The 27,666-nt window shown below is 37.0% G+C and overlaps 1 protein-coding gene across 4 annotated transcripts in view; it reads right to left on the bottom strand.

The window, feature by feature from the left end:
• Positions 1–27,666, bottom strand: part of EXOC2 (exocyst complex component 2) — a gene marked incomplete at its 3' end in the record, with an annotated part of 271,555 nt that overhangs the window by 109,342 nt on the left and 134,547 nt on the right. For all 4 annotated transcript variants that reach the window (XM_080658431.1, XM_080658434.1, XM_080658432.1 and 1 more), the window contains 5 exons: positions 24,340–24,420; positions 13,880–14,025; positions 13,660–13,741; positions 12,798–12,900; positions 5,291–5,409 (listed from right to left, as the gene is read on the bottom strand). In XM_080658431.1, the coding sequence (XP_080514557.1) occupies positions 5,291–5,409; positions 12,798–12,900; positions 13,660–13,741; positions 13,880–14,025; positions 24,340–24,420 (531 nt within the window). The remainder of the gene's footprint in view (positions 1–5,290; positions 5,410–12,797; positions 12,901–13,659; positions 13,742–13,879; positions 14,026–24,339; positions 24,421–27,666) is intronic.

Here is a 27,666-nt window from a genome sequence, read left to right as displayed (position 1 = left end):
GTTACCTGGCTTCTCTGAGATACTTTCCTCACATGAAAAATAGATCTAAAGTCATCTAATGAACACCTGTTGGGAATAACTTCCAAGGTTTCTTCCACATTTAAAAGGTCCTAATTATGAGAGAATGTCCAACAGAAAGTCCAAATTATATTTAGGAGCCTTTCCCCCATATTACCTTACATATTATATACAATTAGGACACTCATAAATATAAATTAAGAGTCCATCATTAACAACTAGTTGTAGATTATATAAAAGAAAAACTGTGCTTATTCCCAGCAAACTTAACATTAAGGCAAATATTTTACATTTGCATATACCTCTACACATATACATATACCTATACTACATAGTATAATTACATAATCTGTATAAATGTAGATAAGTGTTTATTAAATAGTTAACATGTAACTAATGACACATATGCATTAATGAAGACAATCAGAAAAGGATCTAAGTGCAAAGTGGCCAAAGTGGACCATGTTTTACAGATGGCTAATTTTTCCATTCTAGGAAACACATGTTCTATTTACATCTATGCCAGATTTTATGTCATTTGCCTTTGCACCATCAGTTAAAAAGCCATGGTATTAATGTACTTAAATCCTGAAGATACTAACCTGCTTCTGAATTTGAAAATTAACTGAATATTTGATAATATAAAGAACTCATTGATTTTTTTCTTTATTGATTAAGGTATTACATATGTGTCCTTATTTCCCCCTTGGCCCCCCAACCCCCGGCTCATGCTCTCACCCCCCTGTTGTCTGTGTCCATTGGTTAGGCTTATATGCATGCATACAAGTCCTTTGGTTGATCTCTCCCCCTTACCCCCACCCTCTCCTACCTTCCCTCTGAGGTTTGACAGTCTGATGGATGCTTCTCTGTCTCTGGATCTGTTTTTGTTAATAATATTTTAGATAATGATAATGGTGTTTTGTTTAAAGTTTTTGAAAATTACTTACTGAAATAATTATGGATGAAATAACAATTGCTTCAAAAATAATTCAGAATGATGGAAGGGGTAAAAACAAATGAGGATATAGATATGATTTGCTATGAGTTAATCATTGTTGAAACATGGGAGATTATTATATTACCCTTTCTGCTTTTAAGTACGTTTGGAATTCTCCAAAATCAAATAATAAAAAACCCTTCTGATGTAAGCTCAAAAGAGTACACCAATCTTCCAATTAATAAAGCTCCTATGTGTTAGGGTCAGCCATGTTGTTTATGTTGGTAATGTTTGCTGACAACAAAAGAGGGCACAGGTAAACATGTTCTTCTGAATGTCAACATCTGACTAACAAATTTAGAAGGTTTATATTGTCTTTTCATGAAACTTGTGAAGTAAGTTTAATAGGCTGATTGTTATTTTTTACTTCCTCATCAAAAGACCAACTTATAAAAATAACTTTAGGTAAAGCTTGTCACTAACAAATGGATCCAATTTAATTTACATTATTTTAATTATTTCACAAGTGATGAGCAACTTTTATAACAAGCTTGGTCAGAATGAAATTTAAAAGTAGCGCTCTGTCATTTTTTTTCCAGAAATACTGATTTTAAGCAGTTCTGGATGAATACATGTAGTAAAACATAACATTAAGATGATGGAAGGAATCATCAGGTAAAAGTAGCTCTCCATTTATCTTCAAGAAAAATTCAGACCTTTGGCAGTGTAACATTGGTTATCAGATATTTCAGATATGACAATAAAATACATATAATTTCTAATCTGAAATAGTCTCTATGCTGCCCTCATAATATACACACATCCCAGAAATTAAAATATTTTCATAACCAAATTATACAGATGGTTTCTTACAGGCATAAGCAAGGAAATTCTTTATCAGATCATGTAACTTGCTTGTAATCTGAAGAATATCATCACTGTATTTAGTGCAGTGGGGAATGAGGTGCCATTTATTTAAACTTACTTCTCCATGCCTCTTTATCCGGATAATTTCTATTTGTCATTTGGGTTCAATGGAAATAATCACCTCCTTGAGAAAACTTCCTTCAATCTCCCCCTTACTAGACTGGAGTAGAATTCTGTACTCCCCACTTCATAACACTTTTCAAAATCATATTTATGTAATAAATACATGATTTTAAAAAAGATATGTCTCTCACACTAGGGAGACTACAAGGACCAAGAGGTCAGAGGTCATGTCAGTCTTGCTCACTACTGTATTTCCAGTCCCTGGCGTTCTAATTATCAAGCCTAGCTGTACATGGATCATCTGGAAGCTTTAAAAAAGACTGATGCCTGAACTCCTCTACAGAGGTTCTAATATAATTGGTAGAAATGGGGTGGAGGACAAAAATTGATAGTTTGTAAAAACACCAAGGGGATTCTGAGGGGCAGTCAAGGCAAGGATAGGATACCTTTTTTCTGCCAACGGCCATTTAGATATTTATAACATCATCATTCGAGGGCCATACAAAATTATCAACTTAAAACTTAGCCTGCTGTATTTGACAAAGCACTTAATTAACTCAACCCTAATGCAGGGACAGATCAAATAATTTTGTGGACATTCCCCATCCCTGGTATAGAGTCTTGGCTAATAGAATGGATTCAATAAACAAATATGTAAGGTTCTCTAAATACATCCAAAGACTATAGACTATGTATATCATTTGCTGTCATTTCTACTTGCCAAAACTACAAAATAACTAATGACATTAATAGGAATTTCAATGTGGCATCAAAACAGAGATATTTGCATTTTCCTAAAAATGAAGACTAGAAAAGAACAGAATCAGCTGGACAGTACTCCAATTCATGTCAAAACTGTGCTATCTATACTAATAAAAGCCTAGGTGGCCCTCGCGTGCAACGTCGTCACAGGCGGCTGCCGCCACCGCAAGGTGGCTGCCGCAAGGTGGCCGTATACACAGCGAAAGCAGGGCCCAGCGGCTGCTCTATGCGGTGAGGCCTGGGGGTCCCACAGCTCCGTGTGGTGCGGAGGAGGCCGGTTCCAGCAGAGTAGGTGGGTTGAGGCAGGGGAGTGCAGCTGTGGGCAATCAGGCCAGCAGGGGAGGGCAGTTGGGGGCGATCAGGCCGGCAAGGAAGGGCAGTTGGGGGAAATTGGGCCGGCAGGGGAGCAGTTAGGTATCAATCAGGTTGGCAGGGGAGCGGTTAGGGGATGATCAGGCTGGCAGGCAGAACCGGTTAGGGGTAATCAGGCAAGCAGGCAGGCGAGCGGTTAGGAGCCAGTGGTCCCAGATTGTGCTCCCACAGGGATCGGGCCTAAACCAGCAAACGGACATCCACTGAGGGGTCTCAGATTGGAGAGGGTGCAGGCTGGGCTGGGGGACAGCCCCACCCCCTCGTGCATGAATTTCGTGCACCGGGCCACTAGTAAAGAAATAATTGTGACCTCTTCATTGTACTTCCTTCTGTGCCAGGACTGTTCTCATGTTACTTCACTTACTCCTGGACACCTTATGAAGTATCACTATGCCTTCTTTTATATAATCTATTTGTCATCTCAGTCCACTGCCATTGCATTTGCCAAGGTCAACAATACAGGTGTTAAATCTGAAGGACACCTCTTTATCTTATTCTTCTTTTAAAATTCTTGCTGATCACTCCTTTCCTCTTTGCTTTTGCGATATTATGCCCTCATTCCCCTCCTAGGCCCCTGAATACCCCTTCTTCTTCACCTTTGCAGGTTGCCCTGTAAATATCCCTCCCCAGGATTCTATCTTAAGTTTGCTCCTTTTTTTTGTTTTTGTGGGTTAAAGCATCAACTTCCAGGAACCACCTTTATGAAGACCACATTCAAATACATCACTCTTTAAATATCTATTGAATATCCACTTCATGTCCAAACAAAAGGGAAAATCTTCACTTCATGCCCAAACAAAAGGGAAAAAATCATTTTTCTCCTCTAGGATCCCTAAACTAAATGGTGCCATCATCCTAACCAGCTGCCAAGGTCATATTCCAGTTTCTGCACAGTTCTGGAATCCATCCTTTCTCCATATCCACACCTCCATGCCAGGCGAAATGCCTGAATTGCCACAGCAGCCTTCTAAGCAGCTTCATTGCTCCAGGCTTACATCCATTCACTACATGGAAGACAGCTGTCTTTTAAAAAATAAACCTCATTGGGTCTTTCCCTTGTTTAGAACCTTTAATGGCTCTTACAACACCTTCTGGATCAAGTCCAAATTCCCGGAAGCAGCTAACAAAAGTCCACCCAGGGCCCAGTGCCTCATAACTTGAGCCACTCTAATCATGCTCTAAGCTCCAGCCACAAAGGATTCAGCAGCCTTCTCTTCCTGAAATGGTTTTTTTTATCTATTTCTTCTTCCCCACCTCTATTTCAATCAGCCAATACAGACACCCCAGAAAGCTCAAAATATGTGGCATTTTCTTTAAATCTTAGAATGTCCCTTTTGTGCCCTCAAAATTTTGGATCAAATGCTGTTCCTAAGTGCTATTACAGCACTTGGAACTTCCCAGGCTTAGGAAGTAGCACACTGTCTCCTACTAGTCACTTTCTCTGTCCCTCTCCCTTGCTATTTTGGAAGTCTCATGTGAGCCATGCCCTTGTCTGTTGTACAGACTGCTGTATCCTTAGCACCTAACAGTGGCTGGCACATAGCATTCAGGACATTCAATGCTTGTGAATGGAGCTGTGACTTCTTCCTTCAAACTTACCTCGGAGTCTCTGCAAAGGTTAGTCCTTTTTTCAGGCTGGAGTGGGCCCAGCAGGCTACTTCAAATCCTTCCAGCTCTTAGCTAACATGGACCCTTCTCTAAGACATCCTCCCAAACCAGACATCTAAAGCATTCTCCTCAGTTCTCTTCCCTCATAATATCATTATTTTATATCATTTGGCAAACATTTGTATTTGGTTAATTACATGTTACCAGGGACCATGTCTGTTTTATACTATCTGTACTTAGCATAGAGGCTGGTACATAGCAGGATTTAACATATATTTGGAAAAAATAACAAGTGGACTAATAGCTTTCATCAAGGACTAATATCATTTCGTACATCATATTGCTTCTCACAAAAGTTTAACTGTTCCCTAAACCAAATCTTTGTCAATACTGCCAGTTGACCATAACAATAGGCATAAATTTAAAGTATTTTCTGTTCTGTTACTCAGGTATACAGCTAACCAGAGGTAAACAAATAAACAAACAAACAAAAACCACAGATACACATATCAAGAAAAATAACTAATCATTCTTTTCCTTTAATCATTATGTGTTAAAGTGAGAGTATGAAGTGGCATATGCACTGGAAGGGAGTGGCCTTGCCTTTCAGGTCTTGTATGTAGCCCTCTTTGCAGCTGTGCATGAGCTGAAGGATCCATCTGTGCTGAGCTCCAATACACTGCCAAGCAGGGTCACCCGGTGCATGAAGGTCAGACAGGTACCTGAAAAAGCAAGGTCAAGGCTGACCAAGTAGTCTCCCTCTACACAAGCCATAAATAAGGGTGAAAGGAAAGCTAGCATATTTCAAAATCACATCTTTTAAGAAAACCTAAAATTTTATCAATTAGTAAAGCAGTTGTCAGTATTAGTCTCTAATAGTTCTCTAAAATGAAATACATCCAAATTTCTTTTCATGAAGTTAACAAACAATGAAGCTATATTTTATAAGACTAGGACTTTATAAAAAGACAACGAAGATGACAAAGACCATTTACGATGATCCAATATACTGAGGGAGAACTTACCTTTATATGTATTTACACTGACTTCCCAGAGTGCTGCTATTTAGTTTTGTCATTATATAAGCACAGGTGGGAGCCAGCAGAGGAAACCCGGGGAATATTTTTTTTTTATTTCAGTTGGTTTTTATTCCTTTCTGGCCTGTAACATAGCCACTAGATGGCACAATGACACTGTTTTCTAGACAGTCTAAACAAGGGTCAACTAACTGAAACTTAAAGCCATTTTATTATATGAAGAGATTTGGTGACAACAAGCACTTACCTCTAAAATCTAAATCTTAATCCATGATTCAGAAAATATTTCTCTAGTAGTATAGATGGGAATTTTTCATAGATTTAATGTAGTTCTTAAAATATTTAAAGTCTTTGTACCTAAAATATCCAAATCCAGATGGGCAACTGAAATATATTTCAGTTGAAAAAAGTCTGCTAAATATTATTTAAGATTTGGCGATCCGCCCTCACAAAATAAATAAATATTACAAGTTAAATCAAATTAAATCAATCCCATAAGCTGAATTTATTGTCTTAAAATTACTCTTAGATTATAAGCTATCTGTTGTCTTGAGGTTAAAGATTTTTGTTCGATGACAAATTTTAATTAATGGTTACAAGCTGTGACCTCTAGCCAAATCTTAATAACTCAAAGAATCATCTGATGCCTCTCTCCCATTTCGAGGATGGTATTTCCTTACTCACAGACATCTCAATTAGTAGCTAATTAGTGGAAAAACATTTTGTAGTAAGTTAGCAATGAATAAAATGTTGAGAAGAAATCTGACATCACATTTAGGAACTCTTTGCCTCACCATGACCTTCCAGGCTAATGAAGACAGCCTGGTTTCTGAAAAGAGCTGGGCATTTCTTTGTCCTGCTAAAGAGCCCCTTAAACAGCATGGCTCACACTACAGTGGGCTGCCCCAGAGACAGCCCTGAGAGTTGGCCATTCTCCTTCTCCCTGACTCTATTTACAGTCTACAAAGAAGGTGTGTCTGTAGGAGAAAGTGACAAATCAGTTAATAGCATTACTAGAAGAAAAACCACAATCTAACAAATTACTTTTAGCTGGGCATAAATAATTCATTTCAAAGATTTCAAAACCCAATCAGATTCTTTTTTCATAAGGCTTTCCTCTTTTATTGACTAGAACAGTGGTCGGCAAACTGCGGCTCGAGAGCCACATGCGGTTCTTTGGCCCCTTGAGTGTGGCTCTTCCACAAAATACCACAGCCTGGGCGAGACTATTTTGAAGAAGTGGCGTCAGAAGAAGTTTAAGTTTTAAAAATTTGGCTCTCAAAAGAAATTTAAATCATTTTACTGTTGATATTTGGCTCTGTTGACTAAGGGGTTTGCTGACCACTGGACTAGAATATAAATATGATACATAGTATGTTGTGTCATTTCTGAAAAAAAACACGTGATTTTATTCTTTCTTGCTAGGGAGACTTTGTCTTCCCATTCTCCTTAGATAGGTTTATTTCTCCTCCAAATACTTCTGCAACACTTTCTCCTGACACTTTCACTCATATAACAACCTCAGATTTGTATTAGCTATAAAATACTAGTATAGGAATATCCTTTTTGAAAATAGCTGCTTCCCTTTAATTTTTTAAAATATTTTTTTTTTATTGATTAAGGTATTACATATGTGTCCTTATCCCCTCATTGCCCTCCTCACTCCCCATTCATGCCCTCATCCCCTGATGTCTATGTCCATTGGTTAGGCTTATATGCATACATACAAGTCCTTTGGTTGATCTCTCCCCCTTACTCCCACCCTCCCCTACCTTCCCTCTGAGGTTTGACAGTCTGATCTATGCTTCTCTGTCTCTGGATCTGTTTTTGTTCATCAGTTTATTTTGTTCATTATATTCCACAAATGAGTGAGATCATGTGATATTTATCTTTCTCTGGCTGGCTTATTTTGCTTAGCATAATGCTCTCCAGTTCCATCCATGCTGTTGCAAATGGTAACAATTCCTTCTTTTTTACCGCATCCCTTTAATTTTTAAACTTCTAAATAGGGACACAGATGGTGCATTACAAGAATCTTTCTTGAGCAGAGAGAAATCAATAAGCATTTTTTTGTTGAATAACTTTTAAAATTGTAAGTCTCTTTAATATGGTCACTAGGTCCTTGCAAAATTTAATGACAATCCTCTTTCTATTGTCTTATTAATGGGTATTACATTGAAAGTTTTATAAAGAAAGATAAACATGTTCTCTCAGGAATTCTAGTGTTTTAGTTTAAAAGTACAACCTGTGCTAGGTTTTTCCTTGGTTAAATGATGTATTCTAGTACATTGCTTCTTTTCTTTTAGTAATAAGTAGCTTAAAAATAAGTACTACTTTCATTTCAAAAATATTTGTTTAGAATATGACAGTTTGCCATTTCTTTTAAAGCTGTGTATTAAAGGACACTTTGTAAAAGACTTTTTTAAAGAAAAAAAAGTTAAAATATGTTAATGATAATGAGCATAAGCTCAATATTTTAAAAATTAAGAAGATTTTAGCCTCATTTTGACATAATTTTTAACAATTACCAGGGATAGGGTCATACTGACATGGGAAAAAGTATATGCAACTTTGCTTCTTGCTAAAAAAAATGAAGATCAAACAGAATAAGAAGAGTAAAAATAATGAGTAAAAATCTCTATTTTAATTAGGTAAAATAGAGAACAAAAGACAATACAGTAATAATCTGATTTTCACCCATATCATACAAAACTTCAATTATTAAAGCCAATAGAGATGTATTTTTCATTGAAGATAAAGCTGTCTCTATCCCCATGATACATAGTACCTGTCATCATAGATTCCAAAGTCCAACAGATATCTGACCTGATTCTTTTTATTATTAAAAAGAATAATAGAATTGCTCGATGTCTTCTCAAAGCATCAAAAATAAAACAGTGATTAAAAAATAAACAAACTACTGGACATTGTTATTGACATGCTTTTTCTTTATCCTCCAGGGGTCCTCAAACTATGGCCCGCAGGCCACAATGCGGCCTGCCGAGGACATTTATCCAGCCCGCCGGGTGCCGCTGCCTGTACTGCTTAGCAGCCGACTCGTCCCGGGCCCGCAGTGTGCATAGGAATTTGTTCATAGTTTTTTTTTAAACTATAGTCCGGCCCTCCAACGGTCTGAGGGACAGTGAACTGGCCCCCTGTTTAAAAAGTTTGAGGACCCCTGCAAAGTAACAGGATGAAAGCATTTAAACAGACCATTTAAAAGAATCTTTTTTTTAATACCTACCATCTTTTAAATGCTATCCAGTAGGTTAACCAGTCATAAGAACCATTAGTTATCTATATACAGTAATTCACTAGATAAAGAAATCATACTCAATAAGGTTTAACACATCACTATCAGCAAATTTAATAGAATAAATGTGAACAATAAAATAAGTACAAAGCATAATTAGAGAACACAGACAAAACACTAATCAAATGTATCCTGGAAAAAGACAATTAAATTCCTACAACTCTTGTTTCTTTATATGTGTTAAAAAAAAAAAAAAGGCACCTAGATAACTAATATTGTAGTTTATTTCTACAAGCCAGAAAAATCTCCAAATACATTCTTTCTTATGAAGGTAGCCTAGAGAAAAGCAAAGATAGGCTCTGAAAGCAGACATATAGGAGTCCCAGTACTAGCTGTGTGCACTGAAAAAGCAATGCAATCTGAGGTGCCCTGGCTGGGTGGCTCAGTTGGTTGGAGTGTTGTCCCATACACCAAAAGGCTTCGGGTTTGATTCCTGGTGGGGGCATATATCTAGGTTGTGGGTTCCATACTCGGTCAGAGGCATATGGGAGGCAACTAATTGATGTTTCTCTCACCTCTCTCTCTCTCTCTCTCTCTCTCTCTCTCTCTCTCTCTCTCTCTCTCTCTCTCTCTCTCTCCCCCTTTCCCTCTCCTCTCCTCTCTTCCTCTCTTGCTCCCTCTAGAATCAATTTTAAAAACATAGACATATCCTCCGGTGAGGATTAAAAAAACTATCTGAGGCTTAGTCTCCTAACCAGTATACCGGGTATAATACACATGCCCCAATGTGGTGGCTTGGAGGATTAGAAATGATAAAGAGAGCATCCAGCATGGTGCCTGGGCACACTGCAGAAGAAGGGTAGTGGCAGCAATCAATTTTACTATTCTCTACTCCAAAAAGTCTCCTTTCCCTTTCCTGTTGGGCAACACGAATGCTGTCTATGACAATGGCTCATACTCCTACTGTGCTCCTGCATCACTAGAAACGAGGGCTGCATGTGGACCCTTGTACCTCCACAAATGAAAACAAAGCAGCAGCTTTCAGACCAGACCATCTTTCCATACCTGGGAATTATTTTCAATGGTCACATACTAAACAACAGCCAAATGCATAAAAATATGTAGTCTATAATCATTTTATAACTACCTAATATTCAATAAACTTCACTAAGGGAGAGGGTATTTGGTCTGAAAAATAGCTTATTCTGAGAACAAAGGTCACATTCAAAATATGACACCAGACAATAAAGTTGTAGTTTTAAATTATGGATATAATAGCTTAAATTTATATGCTTTTTCTCCAAACCCTGATATAAACACTATAACACACACACACACACACACAATTTATTGACTATTTATTATGTGCCTGATGCTATATTAAATTCTTAAATGTATTCCTGATTATCTTTGCAACTACCCTGAGACATAGGTTGTGTCAACATGTCCGTTTCAAAGATTAATAAACTGTGAAATGAACTACCAATAAAAATTTTAGTTAACACTAAAATTTAGGAACAGCTTTGTCCAGTACCCATTAATTTTTCTAGAATATTTGCTTATTTCAATTAGCCAATTTAAATTAGTCTGAGAACTTAACTACTATTTTACTGTCAAATTTAATACTCTAACAACAATCTTATTATTCCCTGTAAATATCAGTGGAAAGGATTATATGCCTTCTTGAGTAGGCCCTGAGCATTCCTTGTGCTAGGCTGGATTTAGATATCAAAAACCCACTTCCCCACAGCATGGGTACAAGACAACTCAAACAAGTCTTGTTACAGTGAGAGGGCAGCTGCTGTCGGCCAAGTCTCTGTCTGTTGCCTGGGTCCCGATTTGAGCTGGCCATGGGAAGTGAAGCAGCCATGGGGGCAGGAGACATCCATCAGAAGGGGTGAGGGTTCAGGCCCCTGCAAAGTTGGGGGGTGAGGGTCTGTGCCCCACCTCTGTTGACCCCCTAGTTCTCTCCTAATGGCCCCTCTGCAACTGTGCCTGTCTTAGGTTGTTCCTTCCCTGAGGAATCTTACCAGTCTCTGGCTAACCAGCCATCTTCTGGGGCCAAGCAGGGTGATGTGAGGTTCATTTCTGTCTCCTTGGTAGCCTATGCCCCTGTGGCCTCCACGCCTAGCACCTGCCTTGGGATCCCCTCGCCTGCTGGTGGGGCCCCGGCACTGATCACACATGGTAAAATTGCATAACATGTAATGAACCTTAAGCAGTCATATTTTAGTGCAAAAAATTAAAATTTAAAAGCTAGCAAGACTACATTATAAAATTTCCAAAAGTCTCCTAATATTTAAATCAAAAAAGGGGGGATAGTAGAAGAATATCATGTGAGGAAAAATATCCTGTAAGTAAATTACATCTAGAAAATTTTTACTTTAGAAAATTAACTTTCATTTGAAATGCTAACAGCAAGACACCCATGAAAAACACACATGGTGTCAAAACAAGCCAAAGGAAAATCGTTTGGGCAAAAAATGAAAAAGGATCCCAAGTCAAATTTATAGAAAGGATTCCTTTATTAACTTTTGGTCGAGAATATGTTTGTATATTTTCAGAAAACACCTCCAAGACCATGTGGATTCCTGCAACAGAGAGGAATTGACAGGACTGCTCCAGCCATGAAGACAGAAGAGAAACAGTTCAGAGATGGAAGACGCTGATGATGCCTTGCCATACTAGCAGTCAGCAGCTGTGCGTCGCTGCAGATTGCCCAGGACCAAACCAGAGAGGGTCGGACCTGCATTACCACCATTTGTCCACCATCCAGAACTGAAATATCATTGCTGACATGTACACATAAGGAACTGTTTGACATTGAAATTGGGACTCAAAAGAACTGTTGGCCCAGAAAGAAACTCACTACAGACTGATTCATTTGCCTCTCAGCATAACCATTAGTGCTTGTCTCATTTTCGGTTCTTATAAGTGTATTCTAGTATCACATGATCTCACTCATCTAGGGGAAATAATGAACAACATAAACTGATGAACAAAAACAGACCCGGAGACAGGGAAACATCGATCAGACTGTCAAACCTCAGAGGGAAGGTAGGGGAGGGTGGGGGTAAGGGGGAGAGATCAACCAAAGGACTTGTATGCATGCATATAAGCCTAACCAGTGGTCACGGACAACAGGGGGGTGGGGGCATGCGTGGGGAGGGGTTTGGGATGGGAATGGGGGGATGAGGACAAATATGTGATACCTTAATCAATAAAGAAATTTAAAAAAAGATTAATAAACTGATAAAGAAAACTCAAGTTACCCAAAGTGAACTAGCGTTCCCATTGTGCTACACCGCTTCTTTCTATGGCCTTCTTGTCATACCCTGTGATGTCCATCACTTTCAATATTACTGCTACTTTTTTTTTTTTAAGTTTCAGACTTTCTTTTCAAGACTAAAACCTTTCAGAATTTTCTCTACTGCTGAACTATGACCCACTCTTGTATCATGGAGAATTTCCTAATACAGGGAGCTCCTCCTGCCTGTGGCCTGTGGGTGCCCACCAGGTGCAATCATTCTGCTAGATTAGGTAATCCCTTGTTGAGCAGGAGGAAGAGGTGACTAAGCAATGAGGCTACTTTTTCTTTCCCCAAATACATAGGAAGGATTCTCTTGTCCTTAAAGAGTACTTGCAAATATATTAGTATACAAAAGCGTTTTGGTGTTCTGCAGTATGTACTCCTAAGTGTTTTCCCTTTAATTATTTCATCAATCTCCTAATTTTCCCCAAATTAGCTTTAAGAGTTAGATGACATATCCAGTACTATACAGATATATGTGATTTGTGAAAATTCCTGCAAAAAGTTTACCTTATATAACGTTTTTGGTCATGTAAGGTCGATGGTGTCTCAAGCAATTTGTCCAGAAGCAATTCTCTTAAAGCTTCAATCCGTGTTTCTACTTCAGCATAATCTATTTTTAAAAAGGTACAAATATATAAGAATTACAGGATGGAAACTTAAGATCACATTACAGACAGTAGAACAGTGATTGCCTTGAGGGTTATAATGGTGGATTGAGAAGAGGCTCAAGGAACATTCTAGAGAGATGAGAAAATTCTATCTGGGGTGTGGATTACAGCGGTGTGTGCATTTGTCTGTGCATTTCACTACAGATAAATTAACTACAATAAAAATAAAATCAAGTTTTCTGAGTCCTTATGGAGTTGGGATTTACAAAGATAATAAAGCACTGTGCTATTTCTCCTAGTTGATAAGGCATTACCATAAGGAATTTTAGGCTTTTCTTATTGTTTTATTTTCTGTACTTAGCATTAGAGATCATTTAAAAAGTCGTTTCATTTACTTTAATGTAGGGTTAGAATTCAAAAATACATCAATCTTTCTGAAGAGGGAAGATTAAAATGTAGGTTTCCATTTCTATAAAATATCTATAATTGACTCTTTCCAATGAAAAATATGTTTAATAATATCATGGTTAATAAGTAGCAAAGAATATCTAAGTCTAACCAATCCTATAGCTGTGGTTGCTCATTTTCACTACATCTTAGTAAGAAAAGCCTGATGTTATTTTTGAGGTAATAGTTTTACATTTAAAAGGATCACCCTATCAACAAAAACTAAAAAGGATGTAACATTCTTTGCAGAATACATCCCACATTCTTTCTGTGAAAGGAAAGGAGAAGATCTAAAAGCAATACACAAGCCTTACATTTCTTGAAAACTTGCACCTCTGTTTTTCCAAAGAGTGACTTGGCCTTTTCATAGTCATTAATAACCACATCATAATCACCCTTTAAAATAAAAAAATATATATTTTGCAGACTGTCAGCAAAGTACAATGAAGACATATGGTTAAGATAAAAAACATCTCAACAACACTTTAAAATTTATGATATCTATAACCATCGGCATATAAATACATACTCTACCTTTTGAATATTCCTTTCAATATTTAGAGGAAGGTTGAAAAGAAACTTAAATCGCTGGAGGACATTGAGTGCATTTCTAGTGGAATCTGCCTTGTCCTTTCGACCTAATACTTCTTGAAATAATGTATCTGCAGTATTGCTTGCTCCTATTTTAAAAGAAAAAGATCAAACTTAGATAAAAATTGATTTTATTTAGGAAAGTATAACTCAGTGGTCGGCAAACTCATTAGTCAACAGAGCGGCAAACCGCTGGTATAACTGGACAAATGAAATAAAATGTCAGATTGTTATTGAAGCTTTACACTAAAACTCCATAGACTTTTTCAAACATTAGCTATAAGGGAGATCTTTGATGGTTTGCTAAAATACAATTTCCATTTTGCCTACTAAGTCTTTTTTTTTATGTTAAGAATGGTATCCAATTAAAAATAAGCATATTTACCAGGCCCACATAAATTCTTCAGTGTGAACCTACATTATTTTAGTCACTCTTTTAAGTTTTATAGCAATTATGGGCCAGTTGGATACTTCATTAATTCAGACAATAGTTTAAAACACACACATATATACATGTGCACACTCAAGTACACTAGTTAAGTTCCATGGAGTCAATATCTACATATGTGGTAATACACAAAACAAGAAAAGTATTTTACAGAAAAGTTATTAAAAAGAAATATTTCAGAACCAATCCTATTTCTTGATTAAATTACCTCTTTGTATAGCAGGCACAAAAAATTACATAAACCTTAAAATGACAAATTTTAACATATCATTGATCAATATTTCTTAAATCAGCTAATTCCTATATTATACACAAACTAACCTAAAAGACCTCAAACTATTTGAATCACTGTAATGAAAGAGTTGCTTTATCTAAAGTGAAATTTACTGTGTTCAAAAATAGTTAAGCCTTTTCAACTTATGAATTATTTTTAATTAGCCACAAGGGGAGAAAAAGAATTAAGTGTTTTCAGCTGTTGATCATTGCACATAAAAAGTTTCTACATTATCTGGTCTAGTGACTATACTTTAAGCAAGATGAAAAAATTACCTCAGCCTCACTGGGTGGCTTGCATGCCACATTCTCCACTCCACACTGTGGGTGGGCTGATCCTGTTAGTCATCTTTGTAACATAACTGTTTTATGTAAATATTGTTTAAATTCTGTTGAAATTATAAAAGCCTGATATAAAAACTTAGTTTTGTCAAAATAGCTGCTTTCATCACATTCTATTTAATGTCCAGTACTAAATTTCTGCTATATGATGAGAAAAACATACTCTCTTCTTGCCACCAAACCACATGCTGGTGGCTAAAAAAGAACATTTCAAATCTGATTAGAGTTAAAACTTTTTCCTTCAATGAAAATTATTATTTATCATATAAAAATATAAATTTCATGAGTTGAGGCTAAATGAATAGATACATGAAAGAGATTAAATATTTTTAAAAGGTTGATTACTTATGTATGAGCTGCAGATACTAAATCCCTAAGCACTTTTTTAATATACAATGAAGAAATTTAGAGCAAAACGTATGAGAGTTCAAAATTATATTTTGCTCATCTTATTTTAAAAATATTAAAAAATACCAACTAACAATTTTAACTCCTCTAAAAAGTATGAAAAACAAGTACAGGTAGAAAATCCACTAATAATTAAATAAAATATAAACATTTTATAGAGAAAATTTGTAGGCAAATTTGTAAATTTAATTTCTATACAGAAATGTATATATATAGGGAGAATTTTAATTTATGCATACAAATAAATTATAACCTTAATTTATAGATAATTTCTATCTATGAATTATTATTATGTTATGAATTTTACTGCACTAACAATAAAATATTGGGAGTTCATAATTCTTTGATAACTGGACAATCATATCTAGTAATAAAATAAATGAGAGCAGTGAAACCAAGATTTGTGCAAGCAGATAAAAATTACCAGCAGTTCACAAAATGCATTTTATGTCTATATTCTGTAGAGCAGGCATCCTCAAACTACGGCCCGCGGGCCACATGCGGCCCACCGAGGACATTTATCCGGCCCACCGGGTACTGCTGCCTGTCCTGCTTAGCAGCCGACTCGTCCCAGGCCCGCAGTGCGCATAGGAATTTGTTCATAGTTTTTTTTTTTAAACTATAGTCCGGCCCTCCAACGGTCTGAGGGACAGTGAACTGGCCCCCTGTTTAAAAAGTTTGAGGACCCCTGCCTAGAGCCACTAATAAGGAAATGAAACTGGGTAGGAAGCACACAATGTTGCATTATAAAGTTGTACACCTGAAATTTACATAATGTTATTAATCAACTAGAGGCCCAGTGCATGAAATTCATGCATGGGTAGGGTCCCTAGGCCTGGCTGGCAATCAGGGCCAATCAGGTTCCCTGCCTCCCTGCCTCCTCCTTCCCTCGCTCCCTCAGCACTCTGCTGCCGACCACCACTGCCACCGCCACCACCATCAGTCACCCACCATGTTCCGTACCACCCCCTGCTGGTCAGTGCCCATCATAGCAAGTGATTAAACTCCTGGTCTCATGGTTGAACCCCCAAGGGGACACTTTGCATATTAACCTTTATATATAGAGATATTACCTCAATAAATTAACATTTTTTTTAAAAAGGAAGAAAATGAAACTACTAAACTCAGCAGTGTCCACACGCAAATGACACCACAAATAAGCCAATTAGTCAGCCATCTTAGAACAATGTCCCACGGTACCAATCCTCCACATCCTCACCTATACATCCAACTTTTAAGGCACTTGGCAGGGGTTTGAACATCCAGGGTGTAACCACAGAACAAATATAACTGAATGAGATGGCCATGAAAAACCATAACTTGGGTCTTGCAGTTTACAGAATGAATCCTGCTCTTATAACTACCAGCCCTGGGCAAGTCTAGCTGGAAATTGGTCCTTTCTCAACATAAGTTCCATGGAGAGTGGCTGTCATTGTCTCAGTTATAGATGTACCCGGAGCACTAACAGCAATGCTGCTATAATAACACTGTGGCTGCCACCATTACAGTTGGGCTGACTGAACAACAAAATTTTCTTCAGTGTAAAATGGGACAACATGAATGTACTTTCAAGACATTATGAGAATGAACTAAGTAAGTCAGATACAGAGAAAGACAAATACTTCATGGTATAACTTAAATATAGACTCTAAAATAGGTGAACTCATAGAAACAGAGAATAGAATGGTGGTTATCAGGGGCTGAGGGTTAGGGGGCGGGGGAAATGGAGAAATGTTGATCAAAGTACAAACATCCAGTAAGAAGATGAATATATTCTGGGGATGTAGTTTAATAATATTGTATTATATACTTGAAAGTTGCTATGAGTAAATCTCAAATGTTCTCACCACAAAAAAAGAAACGGAATTCTGTGACATGATGGAGGTGCTAGCTAAAGCTAACGCAGTAATCATACTGCAATATAAAAGTACAGCAAATCAGCATGGAGTCAACATCTACATATGTGGTAATACACAAAACATGTTGTATACAATATTACATGTCAATTGCAGTTCAATAAAGCTGGGGGAAAAGATGGGAAGAAAAGTCACTGCAGCACTGCACGCTAACCAATCAAACTCATTCCTTCCCATTCACCTATATCTTTTAACAATGAAAAAAAATTTTTCCTTTGTGCCAGGAACTCCTATCATATAGAAAAACTAGTCATGTAATTCTAATGCTGTCTTACAATTTCAAGCATGTTTGTTTAAAGCAAACATGCTTTCTCTTATTTTGAAGTGACTTATTGGTCCTTTACATGGCACTGACACCTGAGACAGTATATCATAGAAGTGATTTTTAACCTGTGGTCTCTGCTTGATGTGAGTTGAGGGGATTGTGGGAAGGATGCAAAAAGTACCCTATCCACAAAACACACACACACACACATACACACACACAATTTATCCCAGAAACAGGCAAGTTAAATGAGATTAGGAAACATTAAAGTATCTGGTAATTTAAGGTAACTTAAAAATGTAGACTTAAATTCATAGTAAAACCAAGACCACAATGAGACCTAACAACATACTTATTGTATGTGTCTCAGTTTCTGTAAACAGACAGTAGAAAATGGTAAGACAGGCTTCCATGTATAACATAATGATATTACATGAATAGTATCATCGCCAATGGTTAATGCTTGTTTACAGAGCCATTTCGGACACTGGAATTATATAGCACCACATGGAGTACACAGAATGGAATCTTAGAGATGAGGAAAGAGGGGAAGTTGGCTCATACTACCCATCTCTTTTCAACTCCCTTTCAGTAATGTCAGGTTGGTAGCTTGAAATCAACCATGATGGGAAGATTTACACACTGGAAATGCTAATATTAGGGTTAGTTGTTGTTTTTTTTCTTTTTGGCATGCCAGTTGTTAAACAATTACCATTGTAACAAGTAAAAAATAGTTCCTTATTCACAAACTTGACTCTGATATTCCCTTAGTGTTTCAAGTCCTTAGCTTTCTTTTTTTAATTTTACACATAGTACCTAGAAATTATTCAGTCCTGTTCATTGAACTACCATCTCTATGCTGCTAAGTCCCAAATCTATATCTTAAGTTATGTCGGTTAGCGTAAAACAAACCTTTACACATATTTTAACTACACATACAATAATTTTTTTTTAAATGAATTTACCCATCACAAACAAGTCCTTTATTCTGAGCAATTCCAAAGATGAATACCTGTTTACCTGGGGGAGACAGTTCAATCATTCAGCCCTCACTGATTTAAAGGGAAACTATGAGAGCATTTCTTATGACACCCTATGGAACCAACTTACTCCCTAAAGATTTCCCGTTGAGTGAACCCTGATAGCAGAGCTGAAAAGGACAATATCAGGAGCACATCAGCTTTAGGGGGCTTGGAGCACAGGAATAGGACCCTAAGTCTAGGCACATGGTTGTTCAGGCTTCATCACAGAGGACAGTGGAGAAAAGATTACTGGGTGGACAGTCAACTCTCAGACCCTTAGTTTAACTGCCTTTGGGAAGGGCTAAGGAAGTGAAATGAAAAGAATAAAGATCTCATGGAGGGAGAAAAAAACACTTCAGCATCTATGGGTCCCTTATAACCTAAAAGGAGTTTGGAGAAGCCTTTGTGGGTGGATAAACATATACTACACATGTAATATCTAGCACTTATTCTATGCTAGGTGCTTGTCTTAAAAGTTTATATTAATTATTCTAAATTCTTATTCTGAAAACATATATTAATTGCTAATTCATCTAAACTTACTCATGTCCCTGTGAGATAAGCACTATATTTATCCCCATTTTATAGTGCAGGCAACTGAAAACACAGAGAGGTTCTTCAACCTGCTCATTGTGACAAAGCTAGGAGGTACTGAGAGAGAAAAAGATATTCTTGGGTACTATACTCAGGAATCTCAAACTCAACATGTTATAAATCAAACTGAATTTTTTCCTCTCTACTTTTCTCCTCATGCCCCAAACCTGCTCCTTCTTCCTCCATTTGTGGCCAGAAATCTGGAAGTAATCAATGACTACTTCCTTTTTCTTCTTTTCACCTCAACCAGTAACCGAATGCTGCCTTTCTCATATCATTAACATCTCCCACCTGCCATTCACTCTACCTTCATCACCTCTGCTTTAATTAAGAGTCCTCAGCACTTCACTCTTACAACTGTACCTTCTACCTGGGCTTCTCTTAGTCTAGCTCCCTTCTAATGCTTTGTCTATACAAAGGGCAGAATGCTCCTTGAAAAGTTCTAACAGCACTCCCTAACTGAAAACCCTTCAATATCTCAGTGTTCAGGATAAAGACAAATCCCAAACCCAGTAGAAAGCTTGTCATGAGCAGACACTCTTCCATCTGGCACCCTCACCTCTCACTTCTGCACACCAGCCATGCTGGATCCTGGGTCTAGGAATGCATCCCATCTCCTTTCTGAAACCGGTGCCTTCATCATGCTGTTTGCCCTGCCTGGGACAACCTGATTCCACTTAGCTGCCCACCCACCAACCTCTTCTGCCTGGCTACTTCCAAATCTGCTTTTAAAACTCATGTGACCCTCCCCTGATATTCTTTCCACTCCATTTTCAATTAGGTCTCCCTTGTGAAGACTCCAGATGTACCCCAGGATTACCACCAGCAGAGGATGATCACACCACAATCTATTCGCTGATTTTTGTCTGTATTTTCCACTAGACTATACAGACTGAGAAGTAAAGCCTAAGTTTTATCTTCATATTCCTGGGATAGAACTAACAGGTGCTCAATAAATGCTTATAGAGAAAGGACTAAAAATCTGCCTCTGAATCAGTGCTCAATACTCTTTCTACTTAGAGAGATGGTACTGGCCAGTACAAGCCTCACTCTGTATGGAGTGCAGTCCCGCACAAATGACTGTGCAGCTGAAACTGAATGCTGCCTTTCTCATCTCATTTTTTATTGTAAAACTAGAGGCCAGGTGCACAAAATTCGTGAACGGGGCAGGGGGGTGTCCCTCAGCCCAGCCTGCACCCTCTCTAATATGGAACATCCCTCTCACAATCCAGGACTGCTCCCAACCGCTCGCCTGCCTGCCTGATTGCCCCTAACCACTTCTGCCTGCCAGCCTGATCACCCCCTAACCATTCCCCTGCCAGCCTGATCGACACCTAGCTGCTCCCCTGCCGGCCCGATTGCCCCTAACTGCCCTCCCCTGCCGGCCTGATTCCCCCCAACTGTCCTCCCCTGTCAGCCTGGTCCCCCTCAACTGTCCTCCCCTGTCGGCCATCTTGTGGTGGCCATCTTGTGTCCACATGGGGGCGGCCATCTTTGACCACATGGGGGCAGCCATCTTGTGTGTTGGAGTGATGGTCAATTTGCATATTACCTCTTTATTATATATGATTTGCATGTATCAAGCACCTTTTCTATGCATTGACAAATTGTCATACTCCTTTCTAAGTTTATCCTTTGTATTTTCAATGTCATAGATTATCTCTGAGTGCTCCTTTAGGCATCACTTCCTGTGAAACATCATCATCTTTGTGAGCCAACCCCCTTTTAATATCCATTTCTGTATAATGTCATGTGAGTTTATCTCTGGGAGACAAGGAGGCCACACAACTGCCCACTTTGCTATATGTATGTGAACTGACAACACATGTACAGTTACCAGTCACCAATAGACTTGGAAGAGACAAATTGGTCACGGATCACTTGCACATTTGAAGAGCTAGCAACTGAGTTTGTACTTTATGCAATTATAGCAAATACATTGTAGTAACTGAAATTTGAACTGTATTTTGGGGGAACAGGTATATATTTTTTAAAAAATATATTTTATTGATTTTTTTACAGAGAGGAAAGGAGAGGGATAGAGAGTTAGAAACATCGATGAGAGAGAAACATCGATCAGCTGCCTCCTGCACACCCCCTACTGGGGATGTGCCCGCAACCAAGGTACGTGCCCTTGACCGGAATCGAACCTGGGACCCTTCAGTCCACAGGCCGACGCTCTATCCACTGAGCCATACCGGTTAGGGCGGAACAGGTATATTTAATTGGACTGTGGTAACTGAAATTCAAGCAATTCATGCATATCAAAACCATGCACAGCAAGGTCAATCTGTAGTTTAAAGTATAAATTTGGAGCCAGATTTCCAGACATAAATCCCAACTCTACCACTTACTACTTATATGACATTAGGTAACTCATTTGATCTTTCTGGGTTTCAGTTTTTTTTTCATCACTAAAAGGGAGATAATAGTACAAACCTCAGAGTTATTATGAGGACTAAATATACATAGAATGTTTCTGAACACTGCAAATGTTTTAGCTATCACTACCACAGCTTCTACTACAAATACTTATATGACATTGTCTATACTCACATTGTCCAATAAGGTAGCTACTAGCCACATGGGGCTATTTCAATTTAAAGTTAAATAAAAATTAAAAATTCAACTCCTCACTAATACTAGCTACATTTTAAATCCTCAACAGCTACATTTCCATCTTTATAGAAGTTCTATGGGACAGTCCTATTCTATATTCTTGGAATAGGTAAAAAAAAAAAAAATAGAACTTGATATGCAAATTTGATATAAATAATAGTCATCACTTCATCACTTGCTTGAAATCAAGAAGAAATTTTTAAGTTAAAGGCAAATCTGTGAAACACATGTCAGTGAAAACAAAAGAATTTCAATGAAAGGCTTCAGCACTGGTAAATTCTTAATAAAATGGACTAAGTTTCTTATAGTTAACATCATACATTAAAAATTCATTTATAGTGAGAAAAGTTGCCCAAATTTTAAAAACTTTCATTTAAAATAACTCAAGAAAAATGCATATTAATTAAATATGTGATTATATGCAAAATTAAAGCATTAATAATAATCTAAGTAAACTACACTACAGTTATACTCATCAATCCTTCCTTCCTTTCCAAAGAAAAGAAACTAAATTTTCTGTAATAGTTCTATAATTGTTTTTTTGATTCCCCAGTTACACAGCTTCTGAAGTCTTGGGTAACTATGGCATACCCCTCTAGATGAAGAACATGTTTGCAAGGCTGGAGCCACACCTCTTTCAGCTGTGTACCCCACACTGGACTGAGCAGGGTTATGTCTACACAACCAGTCTTAAATAAATGTTGGTCAAATTGAATTAGCAAAACTATATCATAAGATAATAAACATCAACATCAAGTTGATAAAAATGATTCTAGAAAAAAGATACTGTTATAAAGAATATATTTTAAGAAAAAATTTACACTAGAAAGTCTTGAGAGTCTCATAAAGAAGTAACCATTTATGCTAAGCACAACTTCATTCAAAAAGAACGAACTTCAGTAGGTTTGTGGTTATAAAGTAATAGAAGTAAAATGATTTCCCTTACAAATTTTATACCACAGTCCGAAGGGAGAATTTCCTAAACTACTCCTTAAAAGAAAAAAAAAATTATGGTAACACACTATGCTAAACCTAACACTTAAAATGAATCTTAATTTTTTCAAAATCTTAATAAGAGTCTATTTTCTTTTACTGATAACAATGATATACTTACTATGTCAGCTTGTCCCTACAAATCGCCTTGGAAAAGTTAATGAAATAATCTTTACAGATATCATGTAAAGATACTTTCTTTACAGATATCATGTAAAGATACTTTCTTTACAGATATCATGGTTCACTGACAATTTCTATAGTGAAAACAACATTCTTCCATGACCTTAAATATGTTTGACTATGCTAATATAGAAATAGCTCTAGTAAATGTTTATTTGGATTAAATTAAGAATATATTCATTTCAGCCAAGTTGGTGACATGGTTATCAGACAAAAACAAGGCAAAATCTCAAGGCAAAATAATAACAACAACCAGAGGGGAAAATATTTAAAGCACCGTTAAACTCATAAATTTAGGAGGAAATCTAAGTCCTCAAATTCTACTACCAAGGAAAGCCTATGTCAAATTAAAGCTTCCTTCTAGAAAATACTTTCTTACCAGAGATCCATGGATTTACAAACAGATATTTACAAAAAAGCTCATTAAACTGTGCTCATGGAAATAAATTAAACTAGAAGTGTAAAAACTAACTTGATATCACAGTTCTGCATTCACAGAATCACTAAAGATTTGATGAGATGGTTCTTAATTTCTTTAGTTATTCTTAACCCTACCATGGGAAAATCATAGGCTATACTTATTTTAACAAACAAGGGGATTCCTTTGGACATTATTGCTCCTTGTTAAATGTTTACTATATGCATGAAAGAGGATAATTTATTTTTAAGTCACCAATATTAAAACAGGAATTGATTCATCCAATGAGTTTCTTCCAAATCAGTATTGTAAGTACCTGGGAGCTAGTATATCAGAAAAAAGATATAAAGGGAGGTGGATAGATCTCCAAATTCTACATGTGTCAGTTTCTCCTGGCTTATAGTTTTTACAAAATGTGTCAGAGTTAGAAACACTCTTAATTATGCAGTTGCCTTAAATTTGTTTTGGAAAAAGGTCAAGTATAAGTAAATGACACATAAGCATCTATAATTCCAGTAGCTGGTATTATTTGTATTAACACTGGTAGATACTTGAAGGTCCTTTTTCAGGTTTTTGATCAATAAAAATCCTGGCTACTGAGTCAGTGCTTTTCTGTCTTTAATTCAAGATGCTATTTTTATAGTCATCTCTTTTATGGTGGCAAATTTTACTTATTAAGAAGTATATTGGCTTGTTTTCAAATTATAATTTTTCATAAATAAAATGAAAAAAAAAAAAACAAAACACCAGGATATTCATTTTCAATGTTTCTATTCCCCTTTATGTTCATTAAATCATGATTATTTAGAAATAAATACTAAAATGAAACTTATTGCCTTGTTCTGTGAAACCAAATCCAAGAACTATATTAAAGCTTGTTATAAAGTCCATAAATAGTTTTGGGTAGTAGAACAAAACTTACTGTTTAGAACATTCTCCAGTTTTTGCGTCATGGATCCTTCTACTTTTTCCGTTCCATCCACTTCCAGTTTTTGATGGATGGCTACAACAAAATGTCTAGTTAAAATTTAGGCTATTTAAATGGATGGGAATATATTACATTGAAATGACATTTTAAACAGCTTTTCAAAATGGTCACACTATTTTCACTGATGGAAATAAGCACAAATGTGCAAAAACTCTGCATAAACTCAGCAGAGTAACCAAGAGACACCAGTTTAAATTATTCATAGTTTCATGCTATTGAAATAGTACATTATACACATAATCATGTGATCGTGAATGTTGAGTGGTAACAACAGTTTAATTACAAAAGAAAAGTAAGACTTAAGTAAATAATATCTTTGATGTTTGGTCATAGGAAAGTTATACTTATTTCTCAGTTCATTATCTGCATGCTATTTTTATAGTGGTCTCTTTTATGGCAAATCTTATGTACTTAGAAGTATACTGGCTTGTTTTCAAATTATGATTTCTCATAAATAAAATGCAAAAAAACCCTGCAAATTAGAAATACTACTATTTGAATTATATCAAGCTAAAAATATTTAATTTCAGTCTTGGGACATAACATGGCCAAATACATATTATTCATGTCCTATTCATACTATAATTATTTCACTGGAAGTTCCAAAGAAATATCTAGTGACATCTACCAAAACATCAATTTGTGGATGTAGAAATTACATTGGAGTTTTTGGCCAATATTCATATATGTACACATAATTCGTATAAAGATTATCAGGAAAGATCACTTATATTTTAAAACTGTATAGCCTATTGAAAGGGGGAGGTTTCCAACAGAGCAAATCAAGCTCAGGTGAAGCACTTAGGAAATTTTCAAAACAAAATGACCAAATATAATTTCAAATTCAAAATTGTGACATAATAAAAAAAATCGCAGGCCACACATTAATTTAGCCATGATCATAAGTTAAGCCCTATGGTATTTCTAATGCATACTGCTCTTGTAAGAGGCCAATGATGCATGTTGTACTATTACTTCTATTTCACAGATGACTCAGTGAAAATAAATAACTTGGCTGAAGTCTCAAAGCCAATCCCAAAATTTGAACTCAAGCGGTCTGATCCCAGAACAAAAAAAAAATTCACCTATCTGAACAGCATCAACTAAGTCTCTATTTTCACATCTTTAAAATGAAAATAATAGACTTATTATGTCAGTTGGGAACTGAATTCAGTTGCAAATAAAAAGACCTCTCTCAAAAATAATAGCTGCTAAAACACCTAGAATTTTATTCTTTTGCATAATTTGCTCTAGCAAAAACTCAAATGCAAGACACTGAACTTACTAGTAACATCACTCTTATGTCCGCTATTCTCCAACTCTTTCCTAAAGGAACTTACTGGTTCTGCCTCAACCCTGCCAGTCATGGGTGGCAGATTTCTAGGGGGAAAATGTCTATCTAAGAAAAAAAAAGTGTATTTCTTTTAAAAACTTTAGGAGATAAAAATGTTCAAATATTATAAAGTGAAACTAGAAATACTTCCATGTTCAATACAAGCAAATCTGCTCACACTATTTATTTAAACGTTGCTATAATTTTCTGACCAGCCAGTTGGCACTTCTTGCATTTCACTAAGCAGGCACTGCATGGGGTTTGTCCATGGCAATGAGACATGACACCTTATAGTAACCTTACTTTCTACATCAAAATTAGCATTAAAGGAAATCATGCAGCCAACATTTTCTGTTGCTAACAAAACCCATCATGATCAGCAGGTCAAGGCAAGGTGAGCCTGGCTTCCCCCCACCCCCCAGCTCAGTGTACAGCCCCTCTCTGGTGACAAAGCAGCTTCCTGACAACCAATTCCACCACAGCAGAGCCACTATCAAGCTGTCAGGCAAGCACGAGGACTGAGAGACACAGGGACCTGATAAAGGCTATCCTATTTTCCAGAAAATTAAACCAAATAACCAATGTTTGGTTCACTTGACCTTTTATTTTCTCTAAAAACATTTTTTAAATAGTATAACTCAATAAGCAACATGGTACATGATCAGAGGTTTGTTTTGTTTCTAATCTATTGAAACTTGAAGCAATTTAATGCCATAAATTTATATTTGGGAAACAAAAAAAGTATGCACATGAAAGTTCTACTCAAAGAAAAATCAGAGTTATAGAAAGACTGCCAATTGATTCACTAAAATTATTTTAACTTTCTAGTAAAATGTAGACATTAGATAGGCAAAATTCAATCGAAGTTATCATATGTGTCCATGCATTTATATAATGCCATCATTAAATGAGACACTAAGAAATGGCATGTATGGCAATGTCCCTAAGGGCTCAGTGTCAGGTACACTGTGGTGTATATACTCTAACTACTATGTTACTACTAGCCTGTGTGACATGGAAATATTCAAACTAGGTAGGTCCGAGATTGACAAACTATTACTACAAAGAACCAGAGAGTAAATATTTTAGTCTTTGTGGGCCACAATGGGTCTCTGTTAAGTCTTCTTCTTCTCCTCCCATCTTTTTCTTTTTTTAAAAAACCACCCTTGAAAAACATAGCCATGTTTAGCTCCTGGGCCTGTACAAAGAAAGACTGGCCTAATTTGGCCTATGTGCCAACCTCTGAGCATAATATTTACTAAAAGAAAAGTCTAGGAAGGATTAGGGTAAGATGTATTAATAATTTAAATTTGTGAAGAGCTTTTCAAACATTTAGTTTCTACTTCTTATTCTACCAAATTTGTATGAGTGGCTAAACATATATAAATTCTATTTAAATTGTTTAAGTAATCTGTGAATCCTTTCCTTCCTCAGTTATATTGAAAAAAAACAAATAATAATATAATTGCACCTTCTACATAGAAGACTAAAGGATTTTCACGCAGATAATTGGGTCTTGTATAACCACTAGAGGCCCAGTGCACAAAATTCATGTGCTCGGGGGGTGGGGGTTCCCTCAGCCTGGCCTATTCCCTCTCGCAGTCTGGGAGCTCTTGGGGGATGTCCAACTGACAGCTCAGGCCCGCTTCCCCCACCCTGGGAGCGGACCTAAGCCATCAGATGGACATCCTTAGCACTGCCGCCGAGGCAGGAGAGGCTCCTGCCACCGCTGCTGTGCTCGCCAGCTGTGAGCCAAGCTTCTAGCTGAGCAGGGCTCCCTCTGTGGGAGCATACTGACCACCAGGAGGCAGCTCCTGCGTTGAGCGTCTGCCCCCTGGTGATCAGTGCGCATCATAGCGACCAGTCGTTCTGCCATTTGGTCTATTTGCATATTAGCCTTTTATTATCCTATCTAATAAAAGAGTAAT

Source organism: Plecotus auritus, assembly GCF_963455305.1.
Source record: "Plecotus auritus genome assembly, chromosome: 2".
NCBI lineage: Eukaryota > Metazoa > Chordata > Mammalia > Chiroptera > Vespertilionidae > Plecotus > Plecotus auritus.
This window is presented reverse-complemented; position numbering and strand designations above follow the sequence as displayed.